Source organism: Sphaerodactylus townsendi, linkage group LG05 (genome assembly GCF_021028975.2).
Source record: "Sphaerodactylus townsendi isolate TG3544 linkage group LG05, MPM_Stown_v2.3, whole genome shotgun sequence".
NCBI lineage: Eukaryota > Metazoa > Chordata > Lepidosauria > Squamata > Sphaerodactylidae > Sphaerodactylus > Sphaerodactylus townsendi.
In genome coordinates, this window is record NC_059429.1 from 41483015 (window position 1) to 41503462 (window position 20448).

The 20448-nt window shown below is 43.0% G+C and overlaps 1 protein-coding gene across 1 annotated transcript in view; it reads right to left on the reverse strand.

Annotated features, from left to right (window-relative positions):
* The window catches only part of DPYD (dihydropyrimidine dehydrogenase), a 652845-nt gene that overhangs the window by 154847 nt on the left and 477550 nt on the right, over positions 1-20448 (reverse strand). The window contains exon 16 of the mRNA XM_048497540.1: positions 19290-19373. Coding sequence (XP_048353497.1) covers positions 19290-19373 — 84 coding nt within the window. The remainder of the gene's footprint in view (positions 1-19289; positions 19374-20448) is intronic.

Below are 20448 nucleotides of genomic sequence, written 5' to 3' on the forward strand. Positions count from 1 at the left end.
TAGTAATGACCTATTTCACATGTATGGGATAAATGAGGAATAAATTCCTTAACCTACCCTCTTCAAAGTACACGTTTCAACAAGTCAAGAGGCATGAATCCAATATCAATAAAGAAAAGGTTTATGGAGCCTAGGCAGACTGATGGGCATGTATCTGTGAGAATAGGGAATTGTTAGGAATTTTGCTTTTACCCTTATAGATTAGGCTGCATTTTAAAAATAACACCTTTCTGGTACCAGCCTCTACTAGGAAAAGAACAAGATTGAACATCTACAGGTTTGTTTACAGAGTTAGAGTTAGGACTGGCAAACTAGTCCCTATGATTTTTCTCATACTTTCACAATTCTTCTTTCACAATTCTTCTTGGAAATCATTCTCTTTCCTCAAAATCTGATTATTTCAAGGGAAGAAAGAATAAAAACATGAGAATAAAAATAGATCTGGGGTGGGGGATAACCAGTGGTAGGATTCAATTAGTTTAACAACCGGTTCCGAAGGGACTCAGTGGTGGGATTATACCAGTTCTCTGAACTAGACAAAAAAATAGATCCTGGTTCTACCGGATAGGTGCGAATAGGCTGAATCCCACCACTGGGGATAACCATCACCAATAGGAAGACATAGAACCAAATAAGTTATTGCTGTGTTTATGTAATGGTAATTTTATCCTAACTAGAAAGCAACAATAGGAGAGATTACAGAAAGCAATCTGGGGAGGACGATGGAAAACAGATATTTAGAAGGCAAAAGTGGAGGAACCACTGAAACAGAAGAATTAAATAAAAATAGAAAACATATGGCCTAGTAAAAATGAGACCAACAAAAACATTAGAAAGAAGATAAGAAATGGCAGATTATGTGAACAGGAACAAAAGTCTGATGTCTTATTTACATTTCCCTTCTTTGGGCTAATTTCAAGAAGGATTAATTTATTTGAATTAACCCATAAGAATTACCATAAGTAAGTAATTTCATACTCACTCACTCAATTTTTTGTGTTTATTGCTTTAACTAAAGATCACTAAAAAATCAAGTGTACAGAGCAACAAAAACAAGCAAACACACCAAAAACAAGAAGAACAAGGGAGCACCAACTCGGATTTATGGGGCGGGGGAGTACTTGATTTCCCCCTTTGCCACTATTTCCTCATTCCCTTCCCAGAGAGCCTCCATAGCCTCTACACTTTTCCAGCTTTCTTCTTTCCTTCTCACCCAACAACCAATCTATCTCCATCTGCCCTTGACAGGAGGGCAAATAAGCTTTTCCTTCCCACACTGCCAGCAGGCTTTATCTAGGAAAAGTATGGTCCAGGTATGTTGTGCAGGATGCTAGGTCAGGCCTACTTGTATTGTAAGGAACTAGCAAGTATTCAGTATTTTTGTCCCCACTTCCCTCTTTCTCTCCCTCTAGCAAACAGCATATCTTCTCCCCTGCTTTCTGTTGTTCTCAGTTATTCACCACCCCACCTTCTTTCTGCTTCCTCTCTTCAACTAAATTTATTATTTATTTACTTCATTTAAACCCTGCCTTTCATCACAATGGTGACCAAAGCAGCTTACATAATTCTCTTTTCCTCCTTTTTATCCTAACACCAGTCCTTGAAGTAGGTTAGGATGAAAACATGTGATATGACATCCTCTTGTGAGCTTTCATAACAGACTGATGATTTAAACCCAAGTTTTCCAGACCCTACTGAAGCTCTAACAGCTAAACAACACTGGCTTTCATGATGTGGCTGTTATTGAACAGTAGGAAGCAGCCAGGCTTAACTGAGTCATGCAGTTGGGTGGCATCAAATCACCCAGTGGTTGCTGGTGGAGGTTGCTGGTAGGCTTGGCCCCAATAAGTCCTGCCTCAAAATGCAAAACAGCCCTGGAAAGGGGGATATATCGTTCTCTCCTGTATCCCCTTCTCCACATTATATTATCTTCCCCTTCTCCTGACAACCTCCATATCCTCTGCCATTTCCTTGCTTCATTCTCTCCTTCCCAGTCGATAACTAAGCTACCATTAATCTGCCTCCCATGTTCACCTACATTTATTACTTTACTTCATCATCACCATCACCATCACCATCACCATCACCATCACCATCATCATCATCATCATCATCATTATTATATTGATACAAAAACAGTTATACACAGCAAACAAGATCAATATGCTGGATTTTGTATTACCTCACATACATACTTCTGTTCCAAGAAACTTGGACCCCTCTCCCTATTGTAGCCCAAGGATATCAAGCATATTGTCTTCCCGCTCATAAGTCTAATAAGATGGGAAGGCACCAGGCGGGTCTGGCAATCTTGGTAGCACAAGAATTGAACCTCCGGATCACAGAGTTACCAGTATGCTATCATTTAGCTCAGGCTATTCTATGTGAGGGCTTGATCTCTCCCCTCCTAGTAGTTAACATCTACCTTCCCCCTACGGCGGATAGCGAAACCGTCCATTCACATTGGATGTGTATCACAGACTACCTAGATAGCCTGAAACAACTATATCCTATGACTGAAATAGTGGTAGCAGGTGACCTTAATGCTCGAATTGGAGGTAACGAGACTGCCCTGATTACATCCTTGGGGCTTGAACTTGATACCCTTCCCTGGTTCTTTTCACTTCCTAGGCTCTCCAAAGATAATAACTCAAATATAGCTGAGAAAGAGCTAATTTCTTTTGCCATACAGATCAATCTATGCATATTAAATGGACTTACTCAATTTAGTAGCTCTGGAGAGGTCACCTTTGCCATTAGGAAGGGGAGTAGTGTGGTTGATTATATTTTAATATCCCCCAACCTTTTTGGATATGTAGGTGAATTCCAGGTATTATTCCACCATTTAAGTGACGATCTGCCTCTTTCAGTTATATTAAAATATAAAACTCCTCCCCATCCCCAGCCGACAGTTGAAGTGAGTTCGCCAAATCACTTACTTCCTAGAGTTAGATGGTCTGAGGCATTGGAGTATAAAATTACACAGCTTCTCAGCTCTCAAGAGCTGAAGCAACTGAGGTTGGATATGCTAAGTGCTCCATCCCCGGATGAGATGGTTTTAAAACTTGATGACATCACCAAAAAAATTAAAGATTTAATCCAACAGTCCCAACACAAGATTGTATCCTCACCCAATAAATCTCCACGTAGGTTGGAATTCTGCTCTAGGAGTATGGCCATAAAACACTCACTGCGGGAAATTTACAAAAACTACAAAAGCCAAAAATGGGATAGCCTGCCCACATCTTACTTTACATTAAAAACCCAATTAGCATTGCAACTACGGACTAATCAACAAGAGGCAATTGATCGTTGCTGGAATTCCTTGATTCAATCAGTACAGGACAACGACTCTAGAAGATTCTGGAAAATAGTCACTGGTGGGCTTAGAGATAGCAGCATCCTTCCTTCTAGTATCTCAAGATCACAATGGTATGAGTTTTTTTGGAAACAATGGGGGAGTGCCAGAATTCTCATTCCACCCTGGTTCATGTTCTACCTTCTGACAACCCCTGGCCTCCCGTGTCCTCTCTTGAGATTGGAAAACTTATAAGCCAACTTAAACGAGGTAAAGCTGCTGGTCCTGACACTCTTCTTCCAGAGTTGTTTATAGTATTTAGGGAATGGTGGTCCCTTATATTGGCACAATTGTTTAACATGGTTAACCAAACAGGCATAATTCCCACTGTGTGGAGCTACTCAATTATCATCCCTATCTATAAGAAGGGTGACCCTAACAGTCCATCTAATTATAGACCAATCAGTCTTCTCTCGGTCTTGGGAAAACTTTATGCCAAATACCTCCTTGGGAAATTAACTGATTGGATTGTTGATAAAAATGTCATAGGGAAGGAACAAATTGGATTCCAAAGGGGTAAGTCAACCCTCGACCACTGCCTGGTGTTAAGTTGCTTGATAACCAAATATAAGAGGAAAAAGAGCCCCTTGTATGCAGCCTTTATTGATCTCCGGGGCGCATTTGATTCTGTTAATAGAGAGATTCTCTGGAAGAAACTCAGCAGCCAAGGTGTAGAGCCAAGGTTGCTTGAATTAATTAAGATCCTGCACACAAACACCTATTGCCACGTGAGATGTAACATGGAGGGATTGTTAACCCCAAAAATTCAAGTTACTAAAGGGGTGAAACAAGGTTGCGTATTGGCTCCTACACTTTTTAAGCTCTTTATTAACGATCTAGCTTCCACACTAAGTGAGGCCCAAGTACATAGTCCAACTCTGGGCTCAACTTCCATACCCCTGCTTCTGTTTGCTGATGACGCAGTTGTACTTTCGCGCTCACGAGTCGGGCTAAGGAGAGCTTTAGAGTGTTGTATAGAATACTGCACACTCAACGATTTGCAACTTAACTTCGATAAATCCAAAATTGTGGTATTTACCCATAAATGGAAAGCCACCAATTGGCGGATAGGCCACAGTAGTTTCGAGCAGGTGCAGTCATACAAATACCTAGGGCTTACCTACCATCATAGGGCCTCCTGGACACTACATAGGAATCGGGCCATCTCCGCCGCTAAATTAAGTACCTCAGCCATTATACGCTTCCTCTATGGGAAAGGCCGAGGATACATCCCTGCAGCATTGAGAGCATTTAATGCCAAAGTGAGTCAACAAATCCTTTATGGGATCCCCATCTGGATAGGGGCATGGAGCAGAGAGGTTGAAAGGGTCCAGTCGTACTTTCTGTATAATATCGTTGGCTGGCCCTATTCTATTCCCTATGCGGCCCTGTGCTTAGAAACAGGCCAGCATCGGCTGGAAACTCTGGCCTGGTGCCATACATTCAAGTTTTGGGCCAGGATTTGTTTTAATCGAGATGAACTGGACTATACATCCCAGGGACGCTCCATCCTCCACACAACCCAGTGGTGGGTTAAAATCGAAGCCAAACTTAATGAGTTGGGCATTTCCTTGGAGAACCTGCTAATGCTAACAGAGCAGGAGGTCTATGGGGCTATCAAGAAGACACCTTTTGACAGAGACTTTGAACAGATGCCAGAGGAAGCTAATAAAACCTGTCCCCCGATCTCTCTGGGAATACCTGTGGATAGATTAATTGTAGCCCAGTACCTTTATCTCCTGGTTGAGGCCCGGTGGCGTAGAGCAATCACCTTAGCTAGGTGTAATGCCCTGCCTTCTTCCTTTAGCCTTGGACGCCACCTTGGAATCCCACATAAAGAAAGGAAATGCCCGTGTGGCATGGGTTCTGTGGAAACAGTATCTCATATGCTGTTGAATTGTCCTTTTTATGAGATAGGTAGGAAGAAGCACATAATCCCCTTCCTGCATGGAAGTGAAGGCATTACAGATAAACAGAAGGTTATATATCTTTTAAACAGCCACAACTACGAGCTGTTGGAAGCAGTGGCTAAATATTTAAATGGTGTTATTTTAACTCGTCAGAAGTTGTAAAGTTGTAAAGGCTGTTATTATCTTGCTAAGTTAATCTTAAACTATTTATATGCCATTAAAGGTATTCGAAATCGAAATCGAACTCTTGTATTACCTCACATGTCGGACACGTCCCAAGCATCTAGGACGGTGTGATGTATTGACGAATAATGCGTGCAGAGCCGAGTAGGGTGGCCTTTTGCAGCTGACATATGGTGTTTTTGTCAGCGCCAATTGTTTTTAAGTGCCGTCCAAGGTCTTTAGGCACTGCACCCAGTGTGCCAATCACCACTGGGACCACCTTTACTGGTTTGTGCCAGAGTCTTTGTAATTCAATCCTTAAATCCTCGTATCGTGTTTTTCCAGTTGCTTCTCATCAATTCTGCTGTCACCAGGAATTCCAACATCGACTATCCACACTTTCTTTTTTTCCACAATTGTGAGGTCAGGAGTATTTATTATTATTATTATTATTATTATTATTATTATTATTATTATTATTATTATTATTATTATTATTATTATTATTATTATTACTAACTTAAATTCACCCAGAAGGCTTCCACAGAAAGATGAGATTCAAACCTGGGTCTCCTAGACCCTACTCAGAAACTTTAACCGCTATATCACATCGGCTTTCATAGGGTGGCATCTGTTGAACAGTAGCAAGCAGCTAGGCCAAGCTGAGTTGTGTAAATCAGCCACCTAGACCCTGCTCCTCTCCCTGCCTACTTTTTCCTCACAGAAATCCACAGAATACAGTGCCTAGTAACAACCAATGAAGTCTTCTGTTTCTTAAAGCTACAGATGCTCCTTTTATCATTTTGGAGCTTTTAAACCCCAATTTTTCAGATTTTTCTGCAAAATCGGGTCCCTTTTTAGGTTTGTTGAAAGATCTGCTTTGCCCATTCACAGTCCCAGTCACTGAATTTAAATATTCTCAGGTTGCTGACTTCACTATTAATATATAGATGATGATGACTGAATAATGCACAGACTATCAATGTGCTTGCTGATGTGTACCAAAGTTTTTATACATAGCTGCTGCTGAGTTATGGTTATGGAGAAACATTATTCATGGGCCCAGTCATGCAAGTACACACTAAACAACAACCACCACCCCCCACTAAATTTTGTGAATTGACCTTGTAAGATAATGGAATGTACCATTCACAGAATCAGTAGCATCATTTTCTTTGCAGGAAATAATAGATTGGTGTGAAGTCAGAAAGGCACATAACAGCCACCATTCTGACCTGGATCTATCTGCTATTTTATGAACAACACCCACTGGGTGCTCCATTCACAGGACACCAAGCATCAAATTTGGCTTTCTCCTCAAATTTGGCTTTCTCCTCTTTTTCTGATACTGAGAATAGCTTAAGTCAGTGATGGCGAACCTTTTCGAGACGGAGTGCCCAAACTGCAACCCAAAACCAACTTCTTCATCGCAAAGTGCCGACACAGCAATTTAACCTGAATACTGAGGTTTTAGTTTACAAAAAAAATGGTTGGCTCTGAGGCGTGCGTTACTCAGGAGTAAGCTTGGTGGTAGTCGTTGGCTTTGCTTTGAAGCAACCATACAACTCTTCGAATGGGTGAATCATGACCCTAGGAGGGTTTACTCCGAAGCAAGCCCCATTGCCAGCAACCGAGCTTACTCCCAGGTAAAGGATCGTGCTTTATTTCTTTGCATGAAAATCAGTGGGGTTTAACAGCGCTTAACAGGGTTACCTACACTGCCTCCCCAAAACTAGGTCTTAGGTTTAATGCTAATAATCGACCCCAGTGGCCCAGGCCAGCCTAGATGTGGGGAGGGGGCAATTCCCCCCCCCCCACAACAAACTCTGTTTGCGCGTGCCCACAGAGAGGGCTCTGAGTGCCACCTCTGGCACCCGTGCCATAGGTTCGCCATCACTGGCTTAAGTAATGCTAGAGTAGAATAAATGTGCCACACTTAGATTTTAGTTTTCAACTTGTGATAATCATGCTACAGCTGCCATCTTAGTCGCATTCAGAATATTTTTTATCAGAAAGCCTGAAAGATTTTTCCTGGCTCCAAACATACCATGCTGATAAATACAAATGATGACCGTAGAAGCTGAATTCCCCTGTATAGAAGTTGGGCAGCAGCATCATATCCCCCAAATATGACAGATCCCCCCCCCTAAAAAAACCCCTTTGCCTAGCAGTCTCCAAGAATGAGCCCATCCCCGTGCAGCTGGACATTTTGTCCTTATGATTATTTCTCAGTGGACAGACAGTATTGTTTTCATCCCTTCATTCAATAGGGTGAACAATAGTTTTGTAACTTGGAGGACATTTTAAATATTTAAAACTGTCACTATAAACTCTCCTCTCCAAGCTGGCACATACTTAGCTCCTTCAGTTTGTAGCGGAAATTACCTTTAAGACTATTTTGTTTTTATATGTGGGACTAAGAAATAAATTTGATAAAAAACCCCAAAAACTTAGGATCATATGAGTACTGTAAATTCAGCAGAGAATTTAAAATAATTAGATCTATGTCCCAGCCAATACTGGTTTTTTATGCTGGTGCCAGAAAATAATTCAAAACTGTAACCAATTTCAGTGTCATGTGTGAAAAGCAGTCTGAATATTTTTCCAGCTTGTCACCATTTTTCTCTTTCTTAAATTTTGGTGTCTCAGTCCAACGCTTCTCGTTCAAATGTGAAATTTGCTATTTCTTATTTGCTTGCTTATTTAGTGTTCAATTGTACAAATTCAAACCCAAACTTCATCCATGCTATGAAAGAACTGCAGAATAATTGGTGGGTGATTGCCTTCCATTAGGCATCAATTCTCATTAGCTGTTTTTTAAAAAAAGGAAGCAAGAGAACACCTTCTGACATGAAAGGCTGAGGAAACAAGGAAACCTTGGCTATACCACTCTCAGCATTTCCCCAACTGTGTGCCGATGTATATGTGAATCTGGCAGACAACCAAGTATAAAAAGAAGTAAATATCCCAAACATACTAAAAAATGTGATTTACAGTGGATTCTTATCCAGAATTACATCCTTCAAAATCCATTGAATTTAATGGGCTTAGAACACTATGTTTAGAATTACACTGTTAAGCTGCAGTAAAAACATGGCACCATTGTGCTTGAGCTTCTTACCTAATGTTTAATGCACTGATACATTTTTTTTAACAGAGGGTCTTATGGCTCCTGCTCACTACCTAGCAATGTATGCTTGTTTAAAATTAACTCCCTGGTTCTATGAGTGTTGCTGTGGAATTTCCCAAGGGCAATACAAGAGTGGGGCCCATTACTAATGACTGGACCTCAGACAAGGGTCACTAAAACGTCACAGGTATTTAGCATTGCCTTGGAGTTGATAAGTCTAAAATCAGCTGGTCAATTTTATTTCTAACCCTTGACCTCCTCTAACCATGGCAAAATCTACAGAGCAACAATCAATCTTTGGTCACTAATTACAATTTAACAGTAAATAGAGTAGGGCTTCATCTAGAGGGATTGTATCACTGGAACTTGCCAATAATTTTACATGCCAATAACTTACCAATAATCTTCACCATATTAAATATTTTCCCCAGTAAAAAGCAAAACTGTGCATTGTGATTATAGAAAAGAAAAAGCTCAGCGGGATGTTCAACTAATAATTAATAATACTAATACTACTAATAATAATTTTTTTTAAAAAGCTGGCATGTTTAGATTCTTTTAAAATACAGATATGGGCCAAAAAAAGGAAGGAAGGAAGGAAGGAAGGAAGGAAGGAAGGAAGGAAGGGAGGGAGGGAGGGAGGGAGGGAGGAGGAAGGAAGGAAGGAAGGAAGGAAGGAAGGAAGGAAGGAAGGAAGGAAGGAAGGAAGGAAGGAAGGAAGGAAGGAAGGAAGGAAAACAGCAGAAAGCTGAGGATTAATTCTGTTATTCAAATTCAGTTGTAAGATCTGCAGGTCATTGTCAGAGAAAGATACGCATTTGACCTTCAAGTCGGAAACAAATTGCTAATGTTACAGCCAGATTGATGCACATTGATATTGAATGAAATAGAGGCCCCTCAAAGGTTCTGTTTGTGGTCAAGGTGAATCCTGAAGGGTTTCTCATCAAAACAGAAATTCAAGGGCTCATATGGTTTTTTTTAACCTTCCCTCAACCCCTTTTCTTTCCTAATATAAGCTGCTTCCAACCTGTACCAGTAGGAGTAATATATGCAAGCATTGGAAGCCTCTTGGATGTGCAGTCAGTAGGGAGCTGGCTGGCTACATGCTTTTTTACATATCTTCCAGCTACAGTAGAATTAAAGAGCCAACTGCAGAATTTTAGAGCCCAAGGCTATCCTGTGGATTTATAAGACCCCCCATTAAGGGAACCTGAATCCATAAACCAATAATATGCCAAAAACATTATTACACAAACATAGATATATGTAACAATTGTCTATTTTGCTCTCCGTACATTGCTGATTTTTTCTTTAAATATTTTATACGCTTCTATTATTCTTTAAAATAAATTCTTCATATTATTTGACTGGCTTGGAACACCACATGATGGAAATCAAACCAGACTGGTATGAACTTATAATTTTCATTTTGAAGAATACTGGGCACCCCTAGAACATTTTATTATGGTTTTTATTCAAAAACCATCCTATTCTGTATGATTAAAACAATTTACGCTTCCCTTCCCTTGAGGTAAAACATTCTTGCCACATTCTTCTCTATCCCTGATCTTTTAATATACTTGGGGAAAAAAGCTTGAATGAAGATGTGCACCAGGATCATCTACAGATTTCAGTTACTTGTTTCCATTTTATAAGAACATAAGAACATAAGAACAAGCCAGCTGGATCAGACCAAAGTCCATCTAGTCCAGCTCTCTGCTACTCGCAGTGGCCCACCAGGTGCCTTTGGGAGCTCACATGTAGGATGTGAGAGCGCCCAATGGCCTTCTCAAGGGCTGTTGCTCCCCGGATCACCTGGTCTGTTAAAGGCATTTGCAATCTCAGATCAAAGAGGATCAAGATTGGTAGCCATAAATCGGACTTCTCCTCCCATAAATCTAAGTCCAAGCCCCTTTTAAAGCTATCCAGGTTAGTGGCCTTACTCAAATTTCACCTCCTGGGTGGCAGCATATCTCCAAACACCAACTTCAAACGTTAGTGAAGAAGTGTTTCCTTTTATTAGTCCTAATTCTTCCTTCAGCATTTTCAATGAATGCCCCTTGGTTCTAGTATTGTGAGAAAGAGAGAAAAATTTCTCTCTGTCAACATTTTCTACCCCATGCATAATTTTGTAGACTTCAATCATATCCCCTCAGCCCGTCTCCTCTCCAAACTAAAAAAAAAAGAGTCCCCAAAGCGCTGCAGCCTCTCCTCATAGGGAAGGTGCTCCAGTCCCTCAATCATCCTTGTTGCCCTTCTCTGCACTTTTTCTATCTCCTCAATATCCTTTTTGAGATGCGGCGACCAGAACTGGACATACAGGTACTCCAAGAATCGCGGTCGCACCTACTGCTTTATATATAAGGGCATGACAATCTTTGCAGTTTTATTATCAATTCCTTTTCTAATGATCCCCAGCATAGAGTTTGCCTTTTTCACAGCTGCCATGCATTGAGTTGACATTCCCATGGAACTATCAACTAAGGCACGCCCTAAATCCCTTTCCTGGTCTGTGACTGATAGCACTGACCCCTGTAGCGTGTATGTGAAGTTTGGATTTTTTGCCCCTATGTGCATCACTTTACATTTTGCTACATTGAACTGCATTTAAGCCATTTCTGAGCCCACTCACCTAATGTTCTATCAAGGTCCGCTTTGCAGGCTCTTAGCATATCCTTTGTGGTTCTCACCACCCTACATAATTTGGTATCATCTGCAAACTTGGCCACCACGCTACCCACCCCTACTTCCAGGTCATTTATGAAAAGGGTTAAAGAGCACTGGTCCCAAAACGGATCCTTGGGGGACACCACTCCCGACATCTCTCTCCATTGTGAGAACTTCCCATTTTACACCCACTCTTTGTTTCCTGTTTCTCAACCAGTTTTTTTAATCCATAGGAGGACTTCCCCTCTTTATTCCTTCATTGCTGAGTTTTCTCAACAGTCTCTGGTGAGGGAACTTTGTCAAAAGCCTTTTGGAAATCCAAGTAGAGCAATGTCCACCGGTTTCACCCCTGTCCACATGCCTGTTTACACCCTCAAAAGAGGCACTCTAGTAAGTTTGTAAAGACAGGATTTTGCCTCTGCAAAGAAGTTTCATGCTGGACTCCTCTTTCTCTCAGCAGGTCTCTCTGCTTCTTTCTTGCCATGTTTTATAATTTTATCTTTAATGACAGATTCTACTAATTCTTACCAGGAACAGAGCTGTCAAACTTTGACTGGCCTGTAATTTCCACGGGTCCCCCCCTAGATCGCTTTGCTTAAAGATTGGTGTGACATTGGCCATCTTCCAGTCTTCAGGGATGGAAGGCTGATTTCAGGGATAAGTTGCATATTAAAGTGAGAAGATCAGCAATTTCGTGCTTGAGCTCTTCAAGAACTCTTGGGTGAATGCAATCTGGGCCAGAGGGATTTGGTAACATTTTAGTTTATCAATGGCTGGCTAGAACTTCTTCGCTTGTCTACCACTATCTTCCGGCTTAGTTCACCTTTGATTCGGGCCTCCTAAGAAGCTTGGTTCAGGTGCAGGAATGTTCCTCTCCTCCTCTTGGATGAAGACAGATGAAAAGAATTTATTCAGCTTCTCTGCAATCTCCTGCCATCTTTAGCACACCCCTTTGTTCGCTTTGTCATCCTAACGGGCCCTACCGCTTCCCTAGCTGGCTTCCTACTTTTTGATGTACTTGAAGAACTGTTTGTGCTGGTCTTGATGTTCGCAGCCATGCTTTCCTCATAATCATTTGCCTCCCTTACAGCTAACTTGCTTCTCTTTGGCCACTCATTTGTGTTCCCTCTCATATTCTTCTATCAGCCAAACTGGACTTCCAGTTTCTAAAAGACATTTTCTTTTTTTTTTTGATAATTTCCTCAACCTCTCTTGTTAACCATGGTGGCTTTCTTTTTTGGACTGGGTGCTGCCTTTTTCTAACCTGTGGAACACATTCCAGCTTGGAGCTTTTATTACTGTGTTTTTTAAATAACCTACTCCAAGCATCCTGGGACAGTTTTGACTCTCTTTGATTTTCCCTTTCAGCTTCCTGCCCACTATCCCCCGCGTGATCTTTTGAGAAATTTCCCCTTTCTGAAGGCTAATGTAACTACACTAGTAGTTGCCAGCTTGTTCGGCATGCTGAGATACTGAATCTGGACAGCATTGTGGTCGCTGTTCCCCATCGGCTCATCAACAACACTGACTTCCTGCACCAGGTCCTGGGTCCCACATAGAATTAGATCTAGGATCACCTCTCCCCTGGTTGGTTCCACAACCATCTGCTCTAAGCCACAGTCATTTAGCATATCCAGGAATGCTCTCTCCTTACTATGACACTGAACATGCATTTTTCCAGTTTATATGGGGATAGTTAAAATCACCCATTACCACTACATTTTTTGTTTTCTTGTTGGCCTCTCTAATTTCTTTTTTTTTCCATCTCAGTGAACTCCTCCTTTGTGCATTTCTTCTTGGTCAGGGGGACGCATAATATATTCCTAATATTAAACTGTCCTTCACATCTGGTATAATGATATCCACAGCGAGTGATTCTGTAGGGGAACTCAGCTCCCCTTGCATTGTCTATTTTATGTGATACTATGCTCTCTTTGATGTAAAGGGCAACTCCACCCCCTATGCACCCTGTCCTATCCTTCCTATAGAGCTCTGTAGCCTGGTATAACGAAAAGCATCCCACTGGTTGCCTCCTCATTCCACCCAATGTCTCTGTAATGCCCTAACTATATCAAAGTCCCTCCTTCAAAACTCTGTACTCTGAAGCTCCCCCATTTTAGGTCAGATATGCTTACTACTATTAGCATATAGAGACACCTGTATACCCTGTCTCTATCCTTAACCTGGGATTTCATGTGCTTTACCCTCAAGTGCTCTTTTTGTAGAGCACTATCCCTTGTCACATGCACATTTAGCATGTTCCTCACTTGTATGTGTGGGTTGATTTGAGAAAAACTTCTCCCTCTCTGTCTGCATCCCCATGGACTCTGTATTCCGAACCGAAGTCACCTCCAGCTCCTGTCGGCTTTCCCCCAGTGATCAGTTTAAAAGCTGTTCACCCACCTTTTTTTAATGTTGAGCGCCAGCAGCCTATAGTTCCTCTTTGGTTAAGATGAAGCCACGGTCCTCGGGCTTGTACAGGCCTGCCTTGTTCCAAAAGGTTCCCAGTTCCTGACAAATCTGAAACCCTCTGCCTTACACCACCTTCTCTATCCACGCATTGAGACCCTGTATCTCGTTTTTCTTGCCTAGCTCAACCCTCCCAAGTGTGGAACGGGTTAGCGATTTCTCTGAGAATGCCACCTTGGAGGTCCTGGACTTCAAACCTGTTTCCTAGCGAAAGCCCTAAATTCTAGCTTCAGAATCTCCCGGCTAGCATTTCCCCTAATCGTCGCTTGGTGCCAATGTGGGACCAAGCAACTGCTGACTCCACCTCCCAGCACTGTCTAAAAAGCCTATCTAGACGTAAGCGTGACATCCGGGTGAACCTTCGCACCAGGTGCAGGCCAAAGTCACCATGCGGTCATCACGCCTCTCACAAACCCAACTCTCTACATTTCTAATGATCGAATCACCCACTACAAGGAGCCCCCCACCTCCCCGAGGGGTATCCTCAGTGCGAGAGGATAGCTGATCACCAGTTAAGGAAGGGATCCCATCTAAGGGAGCATCTTCCCCCACCTCAGACTGGCACCCTCCATCCCCAAGGCCTTCATTCTCCATGACATCTGAAGAGATGTCACCTTGGGAGTGGGACCCGGCTGTAGGTCCCTGAAAGCCTCGTCTGTCACCCTCTCTGCCTCTTTCAGCTTCTCCAGGTCTGCCACCTTGGCTTCAAGAGAACGCACACGTTCCTTGAGTGCCAGGAGCTCATTGCAGCATTTTGAATATATACACGTAGAATATTTACATACATAATAAGAACCAGCCCTTACATCACACTGTGAATCTGCCCTTTAGGAGAACTCACACTTTTTCTTCTAATACACTCAACTTATGGAATGGGCTGTCAAAAGAAGTTTGAAGGCTACCTACTTTGCAATTGTTTAGATAAAAATGAAAAGCTGTAATGTTTTATGGGAAACTTACTGGGGATTTTAGTTATGATTTGGTCACACCGGATGTTCCCATGAGTGGTTTTTGCTTTTCGCTTTTAACCTTAAAATAGCAGCAAAAGCAGTAGTGACAGTAATAACTGCACTGAAGTGATTATTAGTTTGCTTGAATAAACCTTTGGCTAATCCTTTGGTAAACAATTTTCATCTATTTATTTAAAAAATTGTTCCACTCTTTGCCAAACAACTTTAATGGGACTAAAGAAACACCTTTTCCTTTCAAAAAGGAAATCATTTAAATAAAGCACTTAAATGCAGATCACTGAGAGGAATTAATGCTGTGGGATATGGAGATGACCCTGTCTAAAAATTGCAGAAATTATACCTCCTGCATAATTTCATAACCTGTACCTGGAGATGGAAACATGGGCTGGTCACTGCTGAGCAAACATGTGGTTATGTCAAGAAAGAACATTTTAAATCCATAATCCGAAATAGCTGGTATAAAGAGGGCATTGTCATCTAGGCTGTGCTTTCCCACATTCTCAGTCCTACCCCCTGCCTGCTGATGCCTTTAAAAGAAACTGCTACCTAGAAGTCCTGCCTTTTGTCTGGGCAGACTCACAACCCAATCTGGAGGCCATGGTGGCTGAGGATGACTCCACCACCATGCTACATTCTGAGAGCTTTCAGAAGGTGCAAGGAGGCTGCAAAACAGAAAAAAATCCAGCTGCCTGGGAAGACCTACAAAGGGCACAATGGAGTTACACCATCCTTTTAGGCATAAGTTCAAGGTCCTGACCACGGTGTCCTTGAGTTGAAAGCTCGGGTGAAGGCCAATTGCAGTTGGCTCCTCCCCCAAGAGTACCCCACCCTCCCCTCCCCATGTCAACATTCACTTTGATGCCAGTGTAGCTCTGTGGCAGTGCCCACTTCTATGTTTTGCTGCCATGGAACAGTGGGGCACCCAGATGCTGGGGTCTGTGCCCTCTCTACCAGCAGCATGCTTTCTAAACCAGATGCGCCAGCACAAGCCCATGCTGGATCCATTAGTCTCTCCCATAGGATTGGACTGTAATAGTTAATTATTTGATGTATCAAAATTAATTTTACATGCATTGTAATAGAATTTCAAGTGTTACAAGTCACTGCAAGATCCCCTGAATGACCAGCAATTAAAAAAAATCAAATCATTCAATCAGCTTCTTCATGTGTGAATGGGTTTCCATACAATTGTGGTTGCCAGATGTAGATGAGGAACCAAATAATTTGATGAAATGAAAAAGCTTTATAATGATGACCTGTAGATCTCATCACCACAGCAGCCCCCAGATGAGGGCTGCTGGCTTGGGTTCCCCTCCTTTCCATGGCAGCCTCCGCACAGGGGAGAAATCCCATCCAGCCCCCACCCAAGGACCCGGGGCTGCCGAGCGTGAGCCTCTGGGTGGTGGGGATGAGAATTCCTTCCTCCCCACGGAGGTTGCTCAGGCTTCCCAGCTGCTGCCCTAGCCCGAGAAGGCCACCATGGCATGGCCGGGGAGCCTGGGCAACCTCCAGCAAGGCTGCGTGCCTGGGCTGGAGGTTGGAGCCCTGCTGGAGGTTGCCCAGGCTTCTGGCTGTGACGTGGTGGTGGCCTTCTCAGGCTAGGGCTGCAGCTGGGATGTCTGGGCAACCTCCTGCAGTGCTCCAGCCTCCAGCCCAGGCACAAAGCCCCTTCAGGCCAAGCTGCAGCCACTGCCTTCCCTTACCTCCCCCCCAACTTGGAAAGGGGGGGCAGCAGCCAGTGGGCGGCAATGGTGGGGGGCAGGAGGGGGAGAACTGGTTGTTGAAAAATTAGAATCCCACCACTGGTTTCACCCCAATGGCAAAATGCATAGATTCCTGCATACAGTGGGGTTGTTTTGTATCTAGGGTACTATTTTCTTTACCAAAAGCAAATTGTAAGTGGTATTTGGTTGTTCTTTGAGACCATTGTTTCAATGTACCATATAGGTGACGTTGCCTTAAGAGGACAAAGCAGCACAGCCACTTTTCTCTGTATTCGGTCCCCTCCTTCCCCATAATTCCAAGGGAACAGATTCACCCTGAGAATATTTCTTAATTTATCTGCACTGGAATATTGCACATGTAACAATTAGTACCTGCCAATTAGGAGCTGACTGTGTCCGCTGATAAGAAATACATTTGATGTGACATAAACATATAAACATGCTAACTGCAGTTTCAGATTCATGCTGGCCTATTTGCATGGAAAAATAATTTGCAACTTGTAAAGTCCATATTTGTGTTTGTTTTCTTCTGCACACCTACCCACCACAAAAAATCCCATGTCCTGAAAGTGAGATATTTTTAAATTTCATATTGGTTCTTTATTTATTGGCACTGTGAAGCTCTGTCCCGCTGGGCATCCCCTGGGTGGGTGAATCCAACCCTCCAATCCCCTCATGGCTGCTAGTGGTGCCATCCTCACCCTTGCTTTCATTGTGGTGGCTGCCTACAGAGTCGAACCTACAGAGCCACAGTGTGCCTGTGAGGTTTGTCCCTCCAAGACTAGACCTCTTCGGTGGAATGCTGTGTGGTTTCTGGGCTGTATGGCCGTGTTCTAGCAGCATTCTCTCCTGACATATCGTCTGCATCTGTGGCTGTGGCTAGATCTCTTCATCCCCTCTTCTGAGCAACCCCCGTAAACTGGTCTTTCCCTATGAACCTGGGGTTGCCTTCCAGCTCCAGTAATCTCCTCTCACTCTCTCTCTCCTCCTTTCCTCACTCCTCTCCTCCTTCTGTCCTATCGCTCTTCTTCCATGTTTTCCTCCACTCCTTCTCTCTACTTCCTCCTCCCCAATTTCCCCTCAGCCTCCCCTTTTATCCCCTCCTGGTTCCTCTCTTCCCCTCCCATTCTAAGGCTGTGGCCAATCCCAGGTGTCTGGAGGGGAGAGTGGGCCCAGCCTAGCCGTGGCATCCTGGCTCTCACTGGAGCACCGGAAGGTGGCCCCAGGATGTCCTCGGATGCAGGTGTCCAACTTGGCCGTCTGGGTGAGTCTGAGGGTGGGGCATCTTCCTCTCGACTCGCTGAGGCTGCTGCTGGTGTCAGCATGGTGCACGCCTTCTCACCCGTCCCAGGGGTATCCATCAGGGAGTGGTAAGGCATCCTGGCAGAGGGCAAGGGGTGGGGGTGGCGTACCCCATCAGGTTGCCCAGCATTGTTGCCCGCTCCCGGACAGCACATTATACATTGACCGATTATGCATAAGGTGTATGGTGCATGATAGAAGTGAATGTTCATCGCTGCAAGGTACAGACCAATTTTCTGGAGACCAATTTTGTATAGACCAATTTTCTGGATCCCTACTTTCACTTTATAGTCTCTCTGTGGCAAGCGAGACTACTACTAGTGCAACTTTTAATTTGCTTCACTGCCAGAGAGGGCAGCTTTGCCAGTGAGCACGGTTTTGCCCCAGACATCTTTCCTCTACCCACAGCCAGCCTTCCCACTCTCTTGCACTGCCATCCATGCCTTTCCCTTCACTCTCTCACAAACATACTTCCATGTTGTCAAAATGCTCATATTGATATATAAATATATTGATATGATAATAACAAAGAGTTGACTTTTTCAAAGAACAGTACAAGAAGGGGGCTCTTTTTGGCTCTACTCCATCTCCCCTGCTCTTCTGCCGCTCTCCCTGATGATCAGGAGGGCTTTTAAAAACTTTATTTCCAAGAAGTCTCTATTTTTAAAACAAGTGGCAGCAAGGGAGAGAGACAGAGTGTGGAGGGGAAGGGAGAGAACATCTGCTTTAGTCTTGGGATTACTGAGTGTGATGAGATTTCCACTTTAACACTGTTGATTGGCGGAGTTAAGAGAATCGCAAAAAGCAAAGCCCAGCAGAGTTCAGCAGACAAACTGTGCTGTAGGCTGGGTTGACTTCTCGTGAGTAAACAGGGAAATGCGAGGAGACCCCACTACAAGCCCACTGCACAGTGAAGAGCCCCAAGGTAAGTGTTCTATGTATAATGGGCCATACTTATCTCATGGCCGGACTACATAATCAGATCACTTGAACTTTAACATTAAAGGGCAGCCATAGTGGGGGGAAATGATTTGGATCAGAGTTATAACACTAAAACAGGGTACAATATTACACTTGCCTAATCAAAAATTAAACTGGATATCTGAATACAGCTTCAGGGAACAAAATCACAGAAAGGCAGAGCAGTGGTTTAGAATGCATCAGAGGTCCAATTCACATTCCCAAAAGGGAACCTCCTACATCTCAGTTCAGTTTCTAATAGATGTAGCTAACCTTCTGTAAAATGCCTATGAGCTGAAAGTCACTTGTACTGCATTTCCCCAGAGATGCTGGTCAACATTAAGAATGTATAAAGTACAATTCTGTCTGAGCATTTTGGCAACTATTTGTTATGATATTGCTTCCTGTCAAGCGCATAATGCAATTTTGTCTTCCATAAAAATAAATGCATCGTGTAATCTCAGACTCTGTCATTTCCCACATTTCTAGTGCTAAATATTTAAACAAGGGGAGGCCAGAGAATCCCAAGCTAGTGATCAGCTTCATGTGTTCTAGCCCCTGAGGTAGGACTATCAGTGAAACAACAATGCTGCATTGCTGAAGAGATATGAAAGAGATAGCTGTTAAAAGTCTTACCTGCCCACAGGCCAGGCCCATGCCTCTCTCTCCCATGCCATGCGGACATGATAAATTTAACTCCAGGGCATCTGCACCAGCTGCCTGTATGACACAGCAGAAGAAAATATCAAATATTAACTGCCAAATGGTATACCACTTCACTGAAGGTAATTTCCCAAATGAAAACCTGATGTGTAGATAACTCACGCCACATGCAATATTTCCCTCGATCAATATTTATTTTAGTTCATGACTAATTCAACACAAAATTTGAAAAAAACAAAGGAAAAACACTATTAAAGGGACACATAAAGAGCACAATTTATGTGAGTAGCTTAACTTCTTAAATGACATTTTCAGTTAGATGTGTTCTGCCGATTGTGCTGGTTCCACACTAAATCATCAGCTAATGGAAAGGGGAGGGCAAGTTCCGTCAGTTCTCCCTTCCAACAGATCTCAGTTTGTCCTTCACATAGTTCCTTTCTACTGAAACTCGGGAGCAGCATTTTGGGCATTTTGAGTTGCAGCAGGAGGGGGATTGAAGGGCCTTCTGTTGGTGGTAAAAATTAGTGCAAGACCAACCTATTATGCTGAATGTGAACAGGGATTATGCTGCACATTTTGCACACAGCTGTACCTGCTGTGGAAGGTTGAATTGTTTTGTATCTATCTTGGCACCACTTTAAAATATAGTCCACAGACTGAAATAGCTCAGTCTATAATTCTAGTACCGCAGCCTGCCACTTTATTCTGCGCAGTAATTGGAATGGCTTCTGGACAGATTTAAATGTGATCAGGACAGGCAAGAACTTACTTGTGTGGTGTGGCATATGGGCCACAATTCTGCTAATACCTATGCAGTATTTGTTACACATTCAATGCCAGCCACCACTCCAATGCCTCCCTAGGCTAACACTGCAACTATAAGATCAGAACCCAGTTTAACTGTGCATTGAATGACTTCTTTCATGGGTTCCACTGTCCTATTTACGTATATCACGTAATCACATATATAGGATCATGTATATAAGAAAATGAAGTGGGAATACAGAACACTGAGGTGGGAGAGAGGATTGGCTGGCTTTGGACAATTGTTGGTGGATTCGAGCTTTGCACGTTCCATTAAATTACGAAGTCCATGCAAACTGAACACTAGCACAACAAAATGAAAGACTGT